At 42.9% G+C, this 19,931-nt stretch overlaps 1 protein-coding gene across 16 annotated transcripts in view; it reads left to right on the forward strand.

The window, feature by feature from the left end:
- Positions 1-19,931, forward strand: part of SGCD (sarcoglycan delta) — a 307,378-nt gene that overhangs the window by 245,448 nt on the left and 41,999 nt on the right. For all 16 annotated transcript variants that reach the window (XM_039701182.1, XM_039701183.1, XM_039701186.1 and 13 more), the window contains 2 exons: positions 15,660-15,747; positions 18,076-18,195. In XM_039701182.1, the coding sequence (XP_039557116.1) occupies positions 15,660-15,747; positions 18,076-18,195 (208 nt within the window). The remainder of the gene's footprint in view (positions 1-15,659; positions 15,748-18,075; positions 18,196-19,931) is intronic.

The raw sequence follows: 19,931 nt of genomic DNA on the forward strand, positions 1-19,931 counted from the left end.
TAAAAAAAATTAGTTTAAAAGAAAAACCCGATACATCAAAGAACAAAGAGGCAAAGGAACATGTCTTTGTTATTTTCCTTTTTTGGGGGATGTTAGAGGTCTCTGTCCCACTCAGTGTGGCAGGGAGTGTCTCTCTGAGAGCACCCTGCTTGCTCAGGTTGTTGGAGCAAACCTGCCCTCGTTTGAAACCATGCAGAATAACTGGTGACTCCAGTGGAAGGAAGGCTGGGGCTCTAGTTAGTGTCACTAACATTGGCTGGGATTCTGCAGGGGCATCTGTTTGGCCTGAAAAATTCACAGTTAGAATTAGGGCTGATAACTGCTATTCCCTTTACTGGTGTTTAGTAAGTTCTTATCAGAATAAAAGCTAGACCAACGAGTGCCTAAAATATGTTTCTCTGTTCTTTGCATTCTCCCCAGCCAGTATTTGAATGATAAAAATTTTAAAGGAAGCTTTTAAGGGTGATAAATAATTATTTTGCCAATGTACTCATCTCACTATGTTCAGTTCTGGAATAAGAGTGCTGTAATTTAAAAGCACAGAAGCACTTCTGTAATGGCTGTATTCTTTGGTATTATTTGCTCTGCAGGTCTACCTGCCTCCAAGCTAAAAATACTGACTGCAAAACAACAAACCATGTATTTGGATTAAACAGTGACATGTGCCCACAGTGGGGCATACCTGCCTTGTAGCCATAAATACATATTTATAAGCAATATAACATACTAATTTGGATAAAAGGAGAATGCAGATGGCAAGATAATTGCAACTTTTTATGAGGCTCAAACTGTGTAGTACAAATGTAGCTTTTAGATAGATGGCATGAAAGAAGGTTGCTATTTTTTGAGGGAGAAGACAAAATAATTCCTTTTCTTCCTTTGTCAAAGTTCACAGAGAAATAAAAGGACGTTGATTTAGCTCCTGGTGATTTGGTCTAGCAAAGTGCTGAAGGGTTTCAGCATGTTCACTGAAACCTCCCCAGGGTGGAAATGAGGAAGTGCAGTTTGTGTCACCGTGCTGCCACCACTCACTGTCCCTGCTCCCACCACTGCTCCCCCAGCATTTCACTGTTCCTAGGGACTGCTCCTTCAAAGAGCAGAGGAATCCTCTTTGCAGAATGTGGAACATCCGAGCCTGTGAGCGCTCCTGCCAGCTCTGGAGGTGCTGATCTCCTGGCACTGGCCTCATCTCAGCTGCCACTGTAGCTTCAGGAAGAAAAGTCTCCTACAAGATAACTTCTGCAGCACCTCCCCTGACTGCACCTTCATAGCTTGGTGCCCTTTGGCTGAGTTTGGGTTCAGAAGATGACAAAAAGAACAAGGCTGCTGTGGGTGGCACAGCCAAGACAAACAAGGTTCTTGCAGCCATGCCTGGCCCCTCCTGCCCTGCAGGGTTTGTTAATCATCCCTTGTGGCACCACTCTGGCACTGTGTTACATTCCAGTGTTCTGGGGCTGGAGATGTCTCTTTGGTCACCTTGAGTCTCGCTTGCCCCACAGAGGTCAGCAGGGAGGAGAGCTGGCAGTCAGCAGGGGATGCAGTGAAAGAACAAGCTGCCAAAGGCATCATTTTGGCAGAAATGCCCTCACCTGATGTACAGATATTTTTGCCATCGCCATCCACAGCAGATTTGAGTCCGTGGACAGCAGTAGGCTGTGAGTGCCCAGTGGGATTTATAAAACTGATATGCTCTCCAATAATAAATTTTATTCTGAAGCAATGAAATCCAGAGAGCCTACTTCAGTCTGAACCTTGGCTGCCCCAGTGCTCTGGGGGCAGTTAGTGGCTCTGTGATATTTCCAGTGGGTTGAAGAGGTGAAAGTTAAGTAAATTTTACAGCAACTATGAAAATATTTCCCTTTACATTCATAGTAAAATTGGACAGAAGTCTCTCAGCTTTGAATTTTGCAGGGAATTGAATTTTGTAGGCTGGCTGAAGGACTATGACAAATGGCATCAGAATTAAATCCTGCTGTGCCTGTTCCTGGTTGTTTCTGTCAGGAGCTGGTGTTGTGTGCCTCACATTGAGAGCACAACAGGGAACTGAAGGATCCCACCAGCTTCCAAATCAGAGCATCCCAAAGATGTGCAAGAAAGGAAGCTCTGATGTAAACAAACTTTCAGAATAACTCCACAAGTTGCATTTCAAAGCAAAATCTCATGGAGACTGCCTATGGCATTTTAAGAAGGATTTCATTAGATCTTGCTAACTTGTCATAAGATCTCCTAAATGGAAGGGTAATGGCTCATAACATTTGTAAGCTTTTTAATTTCATGCAATATGAGCAGTGTAATCAACACCTACTAAAGCCAATCAGCTGTGCCCAGTGGGCTACCTACCTCAGCTTTTGTCTGTATTTGCATTTTGGGTGCACCTCTGAACTAACCCTCAGAACCAGGTGTCTGTGGTTCCTTACCCTGACATCAGTGGAGGGTTGGTGTCCATAAAATGTGGTGTGTTCATTGCAGAAGTATCTGACCCCATAAGGTGCATTTTATACTCAGTGCTTTTCACCTTCTTGTGAGGGAGTTTGGAGTTGGTGTAGACAAGGTAACAGCGGTGGAGCTAAATCTGAAGGAGACAGAGAATTTCCCAAATGATCTCTCAATGCATTTTGCTTTTTCCCTTTGAAAAGTAAAATTTCTCTCTTGAGCTGCTTGTGTGATGGGAGAGAAACTGTTCAGATCATGAGTTTGTTTTGCTGCTCTGATCCCATTCCCACCTCCTCTTCATTCTAAACATTTGCAGCTGGACCCTGTGACAGCAAAAACCAGTGATGGGCATCCCAGCTCAAAGTGAGCTCTGTGGGCTCTCAGCTTTTGCATTGAATTTTTTGCCACAATGCCAGAAATCGTTTCTATTTCAGCTGTGAAAAGGAGGGCAGTGGGGCACAGAAAACATGAGCCATTCTGGGAGCTGTTTTTCTCTCTCTGAAGTGCAAAGGCTTTGAGTTTAAGGATTTAGCATGTCTAGACATTGCTGCTGACAATCAGGATCCTGGCTGCTTTGTAGAGGCTGAAGTACAAAAACAACTTCTTAATACTAAAAATGAAAAAGAAATAAAACTCAATGCAGTATGGTAGAGGGAAGATAGAGAAAAATAGAAAATGGAAACACTGAAAGACAAATAGGAAGATCCAATTATAAAGAAAAATGATGTTTTCCTCATTTTCCAAGAAGGCTGAAGAGCAGAGCTTTGTATCCTCTTACCACAGGACAGCAAACACTTCTGCAGCTCTTCTGCTGATCAAAACTATTTGGGCAGGAAAGTTCTGTATTTTGTAAGGCAGGAGTTGACAAGACAAGCTGTGCTGTCATTAGGAAGTGCAGGCGCACAGAACTGGTTTTACAGACTGCTCAGTTCCTGGGTGCTTTGATCTATGACAGGAAAGCAAAGTCACATTTTCCAGGTTTCATTTACCAGTCGCTATACCTCTTTGATTGTTTTATTTCCAAATAACAGATGTATTTGGAGAAGGAAGAACACAGGTGAAAACAAGAATTACTTTAAATTTGCTCCTTTTCTTTTAGGACAAATTTGCTGATGGTCTTGGGAAAACTAACTTGCTGCTCTTGAAAGATAAAGTACCATTCTTTGGCTTTTAAGATCTTCCTGGTTGGAAGATGTTTCCTATAAAAGCACATGCAGTAAAAAGTTGTTCTTGTTGAGGGGTGGTGAAAGAAAGCAGTTTCCATGGTGCCCATTTTTTTGTTGTTTCTTCTTGATTTACTCTAGGTTTTCAGTATAAAATGTTACATGTCCATTGATTTCCTCCTGATGTGCTGTGATTCTGAGTCCCATGGGATTTTAGGCCTGCTTCTAGCCTGGCCTTAAAATTTTCTGAGGCAGGTTGTATGAAGTACTAGCAGGAGTCTGCTCTTCGTTTTCCCTCTGAAACAGAATAACCTATGGAACAAAAAGAAAACTTAAAATGCCTCAGCTGCCAGTATTTTTTTCCTTGTTCATCTATCAAGCACAACCATCCTTACACAAAACTGCAGGAGATTCCTCACTTTAAACCCTCAATTTTTTCATGGGTAGAGCTAAAGCCTCCTTGGCTTTTGCCTTTGCACCTCTGAGGTTCCCCAGGAGTATCCAGTGCTGCTGTCATCCAACTTCCCCCAGGAATATCCCTTCTAAGGGATCATCTTCCTTTGGAGAACTCTTCTTTATGGTCTGCAAGGGAAGGATTTTTTTAAGTTTATTTCAAATTCAGCAGTGATTTGCAAATCACTGTTAATGAAAATGCTGAGGAAATGCCAAGATTTTCACTGTATATTAGTTGGTGCAGGTTACTTAGTTGGATTCTTGGTAATCTAAACCTTGGGAATCTAAACCTAGGCTCTTAAAATTGCTTTTATGACCTAGGCTTTTTATTTTCTATTTCTTTCCAGCTGCAGCTTGTTATTCTGCTTCTAATTCCTTTTTCTCCTTGAGTAAATCAGTATGTGATTCCAGTGCTTCTCTCTTGATTTAGACAAGGGGCTGATTTGTGGTGGGGCATCCAGTGAAGAAAAGTGGTGAACAGCTGAGTCCTGATTCTCTGCTAAAAACCCAGCAGCAGCTGCAGGAGCTGTGGCACCAGGAATGGGTGGTTACTGATTCGGGGAGAAGCTTTGCTGTTCTCTGAATCATCCGTGTTGCTCTTCCCAGAGCCTGGGAATTCTTTTTGATGTGCCAGTGCAAACTGAGCTTTCTTGGATGTGATCTGACAGGACTGCAGCCCAGGGCTGCACACTGAAGAGTCAGATGTGTTTTTTTTCCAAAGAGAAGCTTTGTAAGACATCAATATTTAAAATCAGAAAAACAAATAAACTAAAGGCAGTGGGTAGATTGAGGGGAAAAGAGAGGTCACTGTCTGACAGATCAGGCATTACTCTCCAGAAAGTATTTCAGTTTTTCAGCCAAAAGCCTTTGACTTTCTTTTGATTAGGTTGATTGGTAAAAGTGTGAACAATTCATTTTTCTCAAAATCCCATTTTTTCTAGGTGTATTTTGCAGGTTAGGAGTGGGCACAGCTTTTCATGACCGTAGAGCAGCTGATATTCCCCTTTAGGCAGAGTCACTGTTGTGTCCTGTAAGCAGGTGAAGCCCCCCAGTGAATGGCCAAATAATCCATAATCCAAGCACACAATAAGTGCTGAGAGAGGTCAGGAGTACCTGCTCAGCTGAAGCTGATTTAGGGTCTTGGTGGCCATGGTGAGAAGGCAGTGAGTTGATGAGATGAGCCACAACAGGTTTCCTCTCCTGCTCTCCATGGTTGGGTGTTCAGAGCCTGTACCTCTGTGTTTTTTTGCAGAACATCCCTCACTCTTTAAAGGCCACGCAGGGCAGTGGCATGCATGTTCCGTGTTTGGGGGTTCAGAGCCTGTATCCTCCAGTTTTTTTTTGCAGAACATCCCTCACTCTTTAAAGGCCACGCAGGGCAGTGGCATGCATGTTGTCACAGCTGCTGGCTTGAGGAGCACCTTTGCATGTCTGCTGTGGCTTCAAGCCATAATATTTTATCTCTATTCTGCTACCTTGTGAAAACTCCCTTGTGAAACTCCTGCAAACTGACTTCTGCTCTTTGTTTTCTGAACATCCCAGCTGTTATTTATAAATGATGAGCCTTGATGTTGGTACACAGCTGGGGGAGTAGGAGGCTTTTTTGTTTGTCTCTGCAACATTTTTATGCAGCATGCTGGGAGGTGTAGCTTAGGTGAAGCAGAAGAAACAGGAGCACACAGGCAGGACCCTTCCTGTGCCCTTTGCTGGTAGGAGCCACTGGTTGGGTGCTTTCACTGATCAGTTCTGTTCCTCCAGAGTTTGGGAACAACTTCAGGAATAAAACCACCAGCAGAATACTTTTTCAAAACAGGAGACAACAATCAGGCTGAGCCACCCTGCTGATTGCCCAAAGAGTAATTGGGGTCCTTGGCTCTGATATTCCTCCCTGGGCTCTCTTTTCCCTTCACACATCCCATTCTCTTTGGCTGCTTTTGCCATTGCTCACCATTTCCCCAAACAACTTTCCTGTCTTCTTCCAGGCATGGAAAAAGCATCTGCTGCTTTTTCTGCCAGCCTGACATCTCCTGAAATCCCACTCCCCAGCTCCCCAGTGGAGCTGGTCAGGGATGTGTTTTCCTGTACCACAGCAATACCCAGTGCTCTCTCCTCTCTTCAGCCCTGAGCAGATACACAGGAGTGTGTCTGCTGACTGGCAGCCTCAAGATGCACCCAAATCCCAACACAAACATCCTGCTCCTGCACTTGTGCTGCTGATCACAGCTTTGCTGCCGTGCTCTCTCTGTGGGTTCATGTGTGCAGTGTGGCAATGTCCTGCCTGATTTAGGATCTTCCCTCTGGATCAGCCCAATTCCACGTCCCACGCTTAACTGCATCTGTCATTTTACCTGTGCAGGTGCCCTCTCATCTCAGCTCTTGGACTTTCAGCCTCTCCAAAGCAGTGGAGGTTTGCAGTTCTTCCCCTCTGAGACAGTTCCTGTCTGACATTAACTCACTTGAGCTGTTCCAGCTCTGCAGCTCAGAGCTTGGCCCCTCTGTTTATCCTGGGGAGGAAGACTTCTGTCATGCAGACCCTCAGAGCATCCTTCTTAAAGGCAGCTATTGATCATTTCAGCAGAGGAAACAAAGTGGCTGGACTTCAGCAATTCAAAACCAGTTTGTGCTGATGTTTCTGTGACCCCATAACCCTGTGTCATAATTAAAGCAGATAAATCACTTTGGTATCAGAGGTACAGTCATAGGCCCAGCCTTCCTTTCCTGCCCTTCCCCTACAGGGTTAACTGAGCATATTTCTACAATAAATATTCCACAACAAGGCCTAAATATGGTTTTCATCAATCATTTTATAGCTGCTTCCAACCTGTCATACCAGAGTAGGCGTTTACAGCAGCTCAGGAAAAAAAAATGCAGAAAACCACAAATAAAAGAATTGAAATAGAAAAGCTGAATTTTCTACCAGGAATGGTCAGATAATCTTTCTTTATGTCTTGTGCAGTGGCAAGTGGACAGTCTCTAATGAATAAATAATTGTAGATCCAGGAAATGAGATTATTACTCCCATGAAGCAGTTAAAAAGGAGAATTCACTGTGCCCTTCAAACATATTTCCTGAAGCACAGTCCTGCATTTACCTATGGAGCACAGCAAACCTGAACAATGGGGCTCATAAAGAAGAGCTTTTTAATTGTGACAGGAGCCCGGAAACTGAAACACTTTTATTGCAGGAACATGTCTGGGCTGCACCTTGTCATTTCACAGGCCAGATGCATGGGAGAGAACTCCAGTGGGTAATCACAGAAGTGAGGATGGCTGCCTGCATCTTGCCTCCCAGCCCTCACCATGCTGTAATATAGTTGCTTTTGCAGTGTAATTGCTTTCTCTGCAGGGCTTCTTCCTATTGATTCTGCTTGTGTGGATTTAAATGGTTTGCAGGTTGTAACTAGACTCAGGTTGGTCTGCACCTCCACTGCTCTGTGCTAGGCAGCTCACGAGGCAGTTCTGAGAGACTTCAAAGCTATCTAGATAGCATCACTCCCTGGCCTGCACATATATATTTGATTGGAAGAGAGGGGCTGGATCAGATAAGTTCAGAACATCAATAAATACATGTATTTTGTTTGGTGACACTTGTTCAATTTGAGTCTTTTTCCCAGGAAGCAGCTTGTGTTGTGTCATTTTTTCAACGCGCTGTGTAAATGCTCTGCATCTGCAACTGTCAAGGCTGGTGCCATCCCCTAGCAGCACCATCTGCTCGCTCACAGAGTGCTTTTTGCACAGATAAAAAATGTGAGGTGTTACTCATAATTAGGCAAATCACATGCTGTGATCTGTGATTGATTTGGTTCCTGTTGCTGGTTACCTCGCATATGTCTGTGTGTCCATAAGTATTGTCTACATACCAGCATATGGGTGCAGATGAATCACAAATCCTTTTTCCCCAATCCAGACAGATGGAAATGTTTTCCCTTCTTCTTATTAGCAGCAGCTGAATTTCAGTCACACCAGGGGCCTCTGCTAGGAGCTTGCCTGTGTTTCGTGCTGTACACGCACCCGTAAGTTGGCATGGCCATTTATAATCTAATACAAGAAGCAAGCCATCCATGACATGCAGCAAAGGAAAGCTGTAATTTCAAAGCAGTGTTCAGAGGTATCCACGTTATTAGCCTTCCTGGAGAAAAATATCTGGATATATAACTTGGCATTACGCAGTGCAGTAACAGAATGCCGAAAAGGACGTGTGAGCATTGCAGAGCCCCAGTGTCTCTGCTGAATCTGACTTCTGGGAAATATTGCTGTGCTTTTCTTAGTAATAACAGTATGTGTTCTTAAACGTGTTCACCTCACTGACTGAGATCTTAATTGTTTCTGGTTGTAGTATGGTCCAAGTAGTGCTGGTGGTAATGGAAAGTAACTCAGAAATTAGTAGTTCTCTATAATTTTGATATTGTCTTCTAATGTCTTTTATAGATAGTGAAGTATGATTTACTGGCAGTTTTAAAAGATGTTTAAGGCAGGCAGTAGGGACACCAGAAAGGCCATAAAAATGAAAACACATGAACAGAGGTCTGCACGCTTGACTGGAGTAAAAGTTACAAGCAGTGGAGTAGCTGTAGAGTTGGATGATTTAGAATATTTTTAAGCCTCAGCAGAGCTCTCTTCTCTCCCTCTCTCCTGTGCCTACCTACAGTGTGTTTACTTCAGCAGGAGATCTGTCACCACTGGATTCTGATCATAACTAGGACAGCCCAAGGCAGAAAATAGGATATAACTTAGCACAAATCCACAGTCCTGCTGCTCCACCACCTCCTTGCAGATTGGATCAGATTGGAGCGAGATGCCGCCGAGCAGCAGCTGCAGCCTGGCTTTTCTGCAGAGGAATTCAAGGAAATTGAAATGTTTAGAGAATCCTTGGTTGATTTCATGCTGGAAGGGCTGGGCAGTGTGCTGAGAATCCAGATCTGCTGTTGACCTGTTTGGGAGCATTGGCTTGAGCCTGGCTTTGTTTGTGCAAGGGAGAGCTGTTCCCCAGGGATGCCAAGTTTGCATCAGCACACGTTTGATTCACTCTGGTGTGTCTCCTTTGGCTGAGCTCTCAGTGCAGGGAAGAGCTTGAAGCATTTTCAGAGTTATCTGGTCATTTCACAAGTTGTGCTGCTCTCTTCATTTCAGTCCTCTGCCTTACCACAGGGCTCCTGGAACTGAGCTTGCTTCAATGCCTCAGACTTTTTTCCAAAGCCAGTAATGATCTCTTCAGTCCTACCTACAGAGAAAGTTTTGTGAATGTGCAGCAGCCTTCAGATGTTACAAACACCTGATGTTTGTAAAGCAGATCAGATGATACAAACCCAGATTTCCCACCCCTGTGGATACTGAATAGAACTCCAACCTGCACAGTTGCATTTTATTTTCATGTGTATGTCTGTTGGTTTCAAGTCACCTGTGGTTTTCCTTACATTGTGAATAGTCAATGAAGTAAAAAAGAAAGAATAACAGCAATGAAGTCAAGGCAGATGTAATGCCTTGGAAATTTTTCAGTGTTGTTTTTTAATATCAGCAGACATGGTGTAATTTAATTTTCAGAAGAGTCTCAGCTGCAAAGTAGCTGATTAGGCATCTTGAAGAAGCAGCCAATCTCTCAAAATACTCTGTTCATGAGATTATTACAGGTATTCTTCTAAAGAGAGAAACCCCTAGATTGCCAGAAATAAATCACTGTGAAGGATACAAACCCCCTCGGGTAGCCTCCAGAAGCAGAACCCAGTCATTTAGATCTCACATCACAGACCTGCCTTCTTTGCACTTCAAAAAGAAGAGTCAAAGATAATTGCTTTAATGGAGCAGAATGAAATTTATCTTTTGTTTCTATTGTTATTAAAATTAACTTCAAGAAGTGCCATAAAAGAGAGGGGTTTGTGGCATTGGACATAAAGCTCAGACCTGCACTATCTGTGCCATTAAAATGTGTCACACTGGGTGGGACCACAGTGTTTTCTGAGCTTCATGGTATCAAAAAAATATCATTCTGTGAAGGTGACTGAACTTGGTTTGCATAGAAAACAGAACTTGAATTTTATTTTTTTTGTTTAAGCATTTGAACATTTGATAAAATGTCAGAAGTTGTAACACAGCACACTATGATGCTTCATTTGATGCTTCATTTATGTTTTTGAGTGTCCAGTGCAAGTCAGATCTGGTCAGCTTGCATGACCTGGGCACATTCTGCTTGTAATAAACTCTGTTTCCTGGAAGAAGATGCAAACTACGTTTTGTTACATCTCCACTGAACCTACTGCCTGCTTTCTAAAAATCACCATTTCAGACACACATCTAGCACATACTGGGGCATTTTAAAGCATTTGTTTTAATCTGTTTGTTACCAATTCTATTCACAGTTTGCTTTCATTCTGCTGTGAAAAGCTTACACTGTCAAATCAGAAGTTTTACTGAGAAAGGGATTTAGTAACATGAACATTATGTTCAGCTGTTTGAAGGACAAAATCAAGATGAAAAGAGACTCAGTGATTAAACAACAAAAAGTATGTTTAAATCATATTAAGGACTATTTTCAATCTATCACCTAAGGATTTAACTACATGCCTTAAATTTTTTGTGCCAGGAAGCTTCTGGGGGATATCCTCTTGTTGCAGTGGGGATCTAGACCCGAAAAAGGAGGCAGAGCTTTGACATAGAAACAGTAATGGTTGGCTTGCAAGTTTAGCATGAAGTCTAGATTTTCTGCTGGTGTAGATGGAGACCAGGCTGCTGTTCCAAGCAGAACCTTAGGGATGGGGTTCATTAGATACTCCCCAGGTTTTTTTCTTCACAGGCAAAGGTAGATGCTGTCCAGTGCTTCCAGGCTGCTCTTCAGGAGGGGCATGATGCCTGTACAATGTTCTGTGAGCTTTGCTGGGGCTCATGGTGGTGCCAGTTGCCTGATCCTTGCAGCATCTCTCAGTTCTGAAGTTTTACTCAATCTCCTCTAACTCTACTATTTTAGGGGGCAGCTCTGAACTTTTTCACCATCAGACACTCTCCAAAGGAGCTTCTGTCCCCAAGGCAGGAGTGGGGGGAGGAAATTCCCCCCTTGGGGACACGTCCTGTTTTTTTTTTTCCTGTGCTCACAGCGTGTTCTGGAGATCTTTGTGGTTTGGAAACTCCAAACCTCAGTGAGGTATTCCTGAAAAGAGGAGCAAGTGTTGTGGGAATGTGCAGAGCTGGGTCAGGAAGACTCATTTAAGCATGTCCCTGTCAACTGACCAGAAGGGACAGAGGAAGGGTCACCAGGTCAGCTATCCTGGCAGGTCAGGGACATGCCTGACACCTGCACCAACGAGCTGCACACTGTGTGGTGTCCTCAGCAGTGCTCTGGGCTGGCCACACAAATGGAAACTGCACAAGTGGGATGCCTTTGTGGCTTTCCATTACAGGTTTGCCATTTTAATGAAGAACTTTCAGGTGCCCTGAAATTACTGCTTTGTCTCTCAGTTATCAGGTGATGAATTCTTGCTGCATCAAACCGGAAAAAACTGATGTGCTGCTCTGAGCTGTCCCTACCAGTGGAAAATGCAGTGCAGGAAAGTGTCACTGCTGTTATTGCTGTTATCACGTTTGGCTGCTGGTTGGATTTGAAGGAAGGAATATATTTATTACCCACACAAAACTTCCCCTTGGAACAGCACCCAGGGGTGCAGGCAGGTGAGTGCTGCTTGTGGCTGTAGGCAGAAGCAGGAGAGCTTTTGCTGGCTGCTTGCCTTACAGAAAACAAGTTTTTGCCCTCTGACAGTTCAGCTGAGCACAGAGCAGTGTTTGCTTCCTGCAATGTCAGTGAGAGGTAGGGCTGAGCAGGCAATTGGTGCTCTGAATGACTTCTCCATAGACTGCTCCTTGCCAACTGAAATTATGCTTTAAGATTTTATTTTTACCATTATTTTGTCAAGCCTGCAGGAAATTCACCATTCCCATTATTTCCACAAGCTTCCCTTGGCACTTACTGTGTGAAGTCTGTGAATCCATAGGATCAGATCAAAGCTGTTCCCTTTGACCATCTGAACTACAAACATGCCAACTGTGAGGCATTATTTTTAAATTGCCTGTAAAAATTTAAAAGGATTTCCAAATATTTTTAATAATTCCCTAAAACAGTCTAAGGACATCTGTTAAAGTACTGAATTTCCCAGAAGACAGCAGTAGTTGGGATTGCTTCAGCTGCAAATTAAGGTTGTCAGTCAAAGGGCTTTTTCTGTTTCATTCTCTGATCTGGGAGTTTTTAGCATCTCTTCCAAAGTGAGCCAAAGAAAGACAGCTAGTGAGCTGTTCTGGCTTGTTTTGCCATGTGTTTAACCTAGCAAACAGTAAGTTGATACCTTTTGTGAAGTTTTCTGTATTTTACTGGATACCTCTGCTTGGTGAGGAACCAAGCTATGCAGTTTTGACATATTTTTGCACTTTTCATACTCTTTCTTCTGCAGCATGTGTGCAATATTTTTATATATTGAGTAGCTGTGGGAAACGCTATTGTGTGTCTGCAAACATTTGAATTATTTTAAGGCAGTGGCTCTGCTAATGAGGAGCTGGAGTAAGAGGCAGATTGATGTATTTACTCTCCAGGATTCCCTGCAGAGATGAATAGTAGGTTCATGGTGAGCTGAAAGGACATGACCAGCCCAAAGAGTGTTTAAAAGATGTACTTGTTTATTGCATGCTGGTATTCCAACTCCAGCTCCATCAAGGGCTATGACAGTTTATGAAAATATTGCTTCTCTACATAACTGTTTTATGGTGGTGCTGATGCTATACTGATTTAGATTTCCACTTGCTCATATGCATCAGAATCCTTCATTTTGTGTCATGGTAACATGAAAGTGTAAGAGAAGGGGAAGGCTTTGTCTTTTCAGTTGTAAATCCTAACTGGCTTTTAAAGCTTTCATTATTTTGTTCTGTGTGATTGAAAGAAGCTGGCATCATCACCAAGCTTGCAACAGAGGAAACTTTTTTTTTTAATATTCAGTGTTTAAAAGATGTCAATGTTATTTCCTTTGTAAACAGAAGATGATGGATAGAAAATCTGCCGAATTTTCAGCAAAGGGAGTAATTTCTTCAGTTCTTTTTCATTCCTTAATGGAAAAAGAATTATGGAAATGAGAACAGGCATTGCATTAAGTGCTTCCAATGTTCTTTCCCTTCAGACCAATAAAAACATAACTCCTCCATTAGGGAAATTTAGTTTTTTGAAGGCTGTGTGAATTTGAGTTCTGAATGAGTGAATGAGATTACTATGCTGGGGTAAACATTTCCAGGTCTGATTGTGTATTTTAAGCCTTTTCTAGATGGATATCAGCTCTTTCCTTGTCTTGTAGGTCTTCTTCAGAGCAACTTTCTGTGACTTTTTACATGTGCTTGTCTTGTAGTTCCTCTATAATGCAATCTCATTTTACAAAGAGCAGCAACAGAGTTTTCAAAGTCATGGGAATTGAACTATTTTTCTTGCCTGACTGTGGACAAGAGTTCCTGGCTTTTTCAAAACACTCCAGCTGCTTGAAAACTCCATAAGCAAAATTCAAACAGTACAAGTCAAAAAAAAAAAAAAAGACATTTCTGTGCTTCCTATGGTGTGTTTACAGTAGCTACAGTCTCACCCATAACTATGCATTATGCAGATCGTAGCTGTCTGCTTTTAAAAATACTCTTTATGTGTAAGTGGGAAATGGATGTGCAGCAGTAAACTGCTGTTCCTGGGTGTGTTCAAATCAGGTCCCTGAGCAGGGGGCATCCAAGTGAAGCCATATTTTCTCTCTCAGCTGTTAACCATAAAAGAGTAATAAATAATCAGCATTCATTTCTGGAAGTTCTAGAAGATAACAAAAATTAGAGGAGAATCATTACAAGTCATTACCACTGACCCTTACTTATAAATTACTAACCATAATTCAGTTTTGTATACAATAATACTTAAGGTGCCAGGTACATTGCAGATGTATAGAAGGATGATTTGTCCTCGTGTAGTGTAGGAGGGGACAGAGGCACCAAGAGCTTCTGAAACTTGCCCAAGATCTGGAGATGATTAAGTGGAATTTTTTTTTCATTATTGTTTTTATTTAGTTGTAAATAGTCTTGATGTAGCCAAAATTTGCTAGTTATAATTGATCAAATAAACCCCATTTTACTCTTTATTGGTGAAGTGTTGCCCATGGGAACATGCTGCAAAAACAGTGAAGGCAACAAATGTAATTACTATGAATATTTGGTCATGTGAGGCTGGTTTTGTTTTAGTTTTTTGAGGTTTATTTTCTGAAAACACTGCTGGGAATTGTTTGTCCATCACTAGAGTGTTCCCTGAAGGCCCAATCCACCACAGGACTACCAGGAATAATTTCTGTGTTCCTATTATATTTCATATGCAGACAACTTAGTCCTTCTGCCACAATCCAGAAAAATTTGCATCTATGAAAATATTGTGTTCATTACAAATTCAGGAGGCAAGGAGAACATGCCTGACCCACACAATTCTCTGTCCCCACCCTGATCATTCATTCCTAACAGGAAAATTTTGAAATGCTGGGAAAAGACATTGGACGTAAAAATTTTCAACTTCTTGCTGATTTTAAATGGAAAATTTTTCAACTTCTTGCTATTTTATGTCCTCTACCTATCCTGTGTCTCAGTCAATTGATGAATTGATGAATTTTCTCAGTCAGTTGATGAATTTGATAGTAATGCCTGCTTTAAGCATTATGAAGAGATGCTGGTGGTGAATCTCCACCTCTCGCACTGGATTTTTGGCTGATTTGATTTGGGGTCACCCCGTGCTGCTGCTGTGGGTGGCTAATTGCCCCTGAGGAGCCAGCTGTGCAGGCTGGGGCTGCCTCTGGAGAACACGAGCTCCCGGTGCCTCGGCTGTGTTTGCACACAGCAGCAGCCAGATGGTTGGAGCTGTGGGTTTGCTTTGCTTCACTCTGCAGGAGGAATACCTGAGCTGGATGTTGCCAGGTCACAGCGTGGCTCCTGTGTGCTACCAGCTGCTCTGGCTCTTCTCTCAGAAGTGTGCTTAAAGCATTACAAGGAGAAATTGGTAGAGCTCTCTGTGGTGCGGTGGGAAGTGGGGAAGAGTTTGTTCTTGTGCTCTGCAGACCCTGTGGGATGGGTTTGGTCACAAGCTGGCATCCCAGCCCACAGTGTGGTGGGGAAATGTGCCAGATGCTTCACAAGCGCTTTGAGATCTAAGGCACTCTCCACATGTAAATCACATTTTCTCCTCTCCAACCCTTGGGCATGGCTTGCTCACTTGGTGGGCACACACTGTCACCCACTGGAGTCATCAGACGCTGTAATTTTGCAGATTTGCCTCTGAAATGCACTGCTGCAGTCAACCACCCTCCTGAAACACCTTTGGGAAACTTAGGTCAGGTCCCATATCACCTTTTAAAACTACAGGTTGGTTGTTAGAGGCAATCATCCCTAAAGCAAGGCACTCTCTGGGCCAGACAGAGCTGTGGTGTCCACCCTGGGCTTGTCCTGGACAGGAGGAGTTACTGCAGGGTAGGTGCAGCCCAGCCGTGCCCCAGCCTCGGGGCCAGTGCTGGGCACAGCTCCATCTGTCTCACCCAGGCTGCCATCCCCATCTCACAGCCTTGGTCTCGTGGTCTTGTTCCAGGGCAACCCCCTGTACTTCCAGTCCGCCAGGAACGTGACCGTGAACATCCTCAACGAGAAGACAAAAGTCCTCACTCGCCTTGTAACAGGTAAGGAGGGGGAGAGGCTGCTTGGAGGGATTAAGGAGGGATGAAAGTGGGTGTTTTGGGATGCTGTGCTGGCTTCAGACAGCTCACAGAGGGGGCCTAGGTGTCTTGTGGAGTAGAAATGAAAACTTCACTCTGTAGAAACAAAGGCAGAGACAGGAAAGCTGTGCTGGAGAGGCAACTGGCTGGGGCGGAGGGGGCCTGGGTGTGTTGTGGAGTAGAAATGAAAACTTCACTCTACTCTGTAGAAACAAAGGCAGAGACAGGAAAGCTGTGCTGGAGAGGCAACTGGCTGGGGCTGTCTGACAAAGAAGCCACCATCATTTTCATCTGAAAGCCAGTCCAGAGTTAGAAATGTTTGTTGTATGACATCAGGGTCGGGAAGAACATACGCCAGGCTGACATTTCTGTTGTAACAAGCACAGGTTTTTCCAAAGACATTTATAACTGCCTGGAATCTTGGGAACTCTGGAGCCCAACTGTGGCAACAGTTTGCAATTTAAAGTCCTTCTGCTGATGAAGAATTCCCTTTGCACCCGAACAAGAGTGTGTTGGGTGGGGAAATGAGTGTTTTGTAAATCCCCAGTGCACAGCAGCTATGAATGAATGCATGAGTAATTTGGGTTGAAAGAGCTTAATGCATTATATAATGAATATGGCATTGTATATATGGTATAAAATATATATTTGATATGGGACAGAGATATACTTACTGAGATTTGTGCATGGACTGTGAGAAGTATTGGTGTGTGGCAAGGGCAGTAATCCATAAACATGTTTCTAAGTTGAGACTGGGTTGCTTGGTTTGCTTATATAACATCTTGGCCTTTAGTCACAGTATTAAATAATTAAATATGCAGCTTCAGTGAGCAATTATTCAGGCAGCATGTGTGAAACTTGCCTGGAGGAAGGAAATAAATTCGACCCCCAGGCTCCCTGATTCTCACATTCAGAGTGAAGGTCTTCAGTTTGTTGGCTCTCTGTGTATTTCCAAGAGGGTGTTTGGTTCACTTAAGCACCTCTGTGTCACGAGAGTTTGGGACTCAGTGATCCCTCCCAGTGTGATGCTCTGGTTATTGAGCTTTTTATGCATTCAGCACCAGCTTTGGTCTCACAGTGGAGCAGAGATGTGGTCCCATGTTGTGCCTACTGCAAGGATGAGTGGGGAGATGGTTAATAAGCAAGACACAAATCAGATTTTTACTGGATTTTCTCAGTGTGGCTGCACAAGTTTTTAAGTATTTCCAGGGATCTCAGCATGGCCTCACTTGTCTGAAGTGCAAACCTCCTGCATGATTCTGTGTGTCCAGGTGCCAGCACAGGTGACCTGTGCAGGGAAATGCTGGCTAGGGATGGAGTTTTTAAGAAAATACTGGCTTTCAAGTGTCATTTCTCTTTTGAGAAATGAGACTGGTCTTGAAGATGGCCAGAATTAATGCAAAGTCCAATCACCTGCCTCGTGCAGGATGATATTCCAGGAGGGTTGTGGTTTAGATGGAATTGGGAGGGCTGATGAGTGGTGAATTGTCCAAAGTCTGGCCTAGGTCAGTAACCCAGGGCAGGCTCTTTGTCACTCTCTGCAGCCTTTGAGCCACAAACCTGCACAGAATGGCTGTTCAGGCAGCTGGTGTTTATCAGCCCCCACAAGAAATCACATTGCCAGAGGCTTTCCAGCACTGTAGGGCACAGCAGCCTGCAGGAAAAGCAGCAGAATTGAAATAAGATCTTCAAAGGAAAGTTCTACTTGTCTAAAAGCTTTCTGCAGTGTGAGAGGATGCCATTCTTCTTGGCCTGCACATGATTGAAGGAGTCTAAAACAAAACATTTGTTCCTGTGCTGGTATTTTTCTTTTTTCTTTCTTTTTTTTTTTTTAATTGGGCTGTGCATGACACTGATAGAATTTTAATCCAGGTATGTTTAAAAGCTAGAAAACCAGGAATCTTTTGCACAGCAGCATCAGTCCAAGTAAAATGGGCCCAGGAGCTCTTGATGCCTCTTACACCTGCACCAATACTCTCAAGGCATGGCTGGATATGTTCATTGCTCTTTCACAGATGGGTCTGTCTTTTTGTAAAAATATCCCAGCTATCCCAAGTTCAGTGGTGATTTTATGGCACATATAAGCATTACAAAAGCATAAGTAGAAATAGTTGAGCAGTGTTACTTGGGTAGAAAAGTGCCCTTTCCTAATAAGACGTAAAAAGCCTCCGTTTGGTGTCTCTGATGCAATTTGTTGAGCTATTATTATTCAGCAAACGGATTTATTGAATGTATGAAGCTACTGTGTGATTTTCTTACACTTTTCCCTAAAGTAAAGCTTCTTCCCCTTAGGTCCCCAAGCAGTGGAAGCACACAGCCAAAAATTTGAGGTGAAAACCCTCTCTGGAAAATTGCTGTTTTCTGCAGATGACAACGAAGTGGTGGTTGGAGCAGAGAGATTGAGAGTTCTAGGTAAGAGATTGTTCATTAAACCACAGTTTTAATATGCACCTCTTCATGAGTATAGTTTTGCCTGACTTTCCTTCCTACTTGCTGAAAGCTTCTTTTGGAGATAAAACCTTCTGCTGTCTTTATGGCTTTGAATCTTCTTCAAGCAGATAAAGGCCAGGAGTTTTTGTGTGAGGGCTTTCTTAACCTGCACAATTTGTCCTTTCCCCTCCAGAAAAAAACTCCCCTGGAAGTGGTTTGTCTGGCTGAGTGAAATAGCTTTAAAACCAGTTTTGGAACCTGAACAATTTCATTTCTTGGATCTGGGGTGGAGGGCAGTGAGGGGCTGCCCCAGGGATGTGCCCCTGCCTGCAGTCACTGTGCAAAGGGAAACCTCAGGGTTCATGGTTTGGTGCCAGCTGTCACCAGCTCCTCCTTCACTCTGAAACAAACAGCAGGAGGATCTGCCTCCCCAGCTGCCTGCCAGGCCTTATTCCTAATAAAGTAGGAATAAATGGTATTTCCTAATGAGAACTGGGGATACACTCTGGGTTTGGGATGTAAGGGTTCTTTCTTATTTCCTTGGATTATTTTTTTTTATTATTAATTGAAGAAACAAAACAGTTGTGACAATTGGAAATTTTAAAGCATATTTGATAGTTATATAAAATTAACTGTCTGGAAATTGAATTTTTGTGCTCCCTAGTTCAATCCAGGCTCTTTGCTTAGTCTGGGATTTGAAGTCAAGTCTGGGATTTGGTCAGGAATGTTTTCACACAGGACCATGGGCAGCTCAATGCTGTTCACAGTCACACAACAGTGCTGCTGGTCTCTGTGGAGGCATCAATATCTGTTTTATAGTGACTTACTTTGGATACATCTTTACATTCCAAACTGTTCCTTACTTCTCATGTAAAAACAGATCAATAAGGAGCTTGGAATTATATGTAGCTATAGATAGTATTTTATTATTATTGTTACTATAATTTCTAGCTATTTAATATTATATTATGTATAATATAAATAGGACTTGGTATCCAACCTTAACATTTTTTGCTGCCTGATGTCCTGCTGTTCTGGATGGTTCCTCTTTGGGGATAGGGTGGGTGTAGTTCTCTGCAGATCACTGTTGTTACACCCTGGACTAATTCAGTCACCAGCTATAAAAAGTTAGGTGGGCTTCGCAGGATAAATGCTGAACTTCACAAAATTAAGAGTATCTTTGTTAGCTTAGAACTTCAAAGAGGCCCATTTAAAGTTCTCGTGGCGCTCCAGAGCTGGGGACATTTGTAGCAGTCCATGTTCTCCAGCAAAGCTCCCTTCACACTGCACCTTTCAGAGGTAGTTCATGCAGGGTAGATGAAGTCAGGAAGCAACAGTTTTTAAGTGTTTTCTTGGAGGCCTTAAAATAAGAGAGATTTACATTGTTGGTTAAAAAAAAAATGCAGAACCCTCTCCTTACAAACTACAAGTACTCCTTTTCAGATTACACACTTAGAAAAAATTGCTTTTAAGTTCCTCTGTACTTTCAAGAAACCAGGAATTAATTTTGATAGCTATTTTGAGTTTCTGTCTTATTTTACTCTCCAGAATAAACAGTATCAAAAATCTGCTGATCACTGTAGTGCACTTTGGTTTTTACCTGTAACTGAGTGTTTCTCGAGGTTGGTTTGACTTTTGCAGATCTATCAGAAAAGAAAAAATGGGAGGATACTGCTGGTGATGTTACATAGCAAATATTCCAATGACCTTGAGCTGAA

This window comes from Passer montanus, unplaced genomic scaffold (assembly GCF_014805655.1).
Source record: "Passer montanus isolate IOZ18808 unplaced genomic scaffold, ASM1480565v1 scaffold15, whole genome shotgun sequence".
In the NCBI taxonomy this organism is placed as follows: domain Eukaryota; kingdom Metazoa; phylum Chordata; class Aves; order Passeriformes; family Passeridae; genus Passer; species Passer montanus.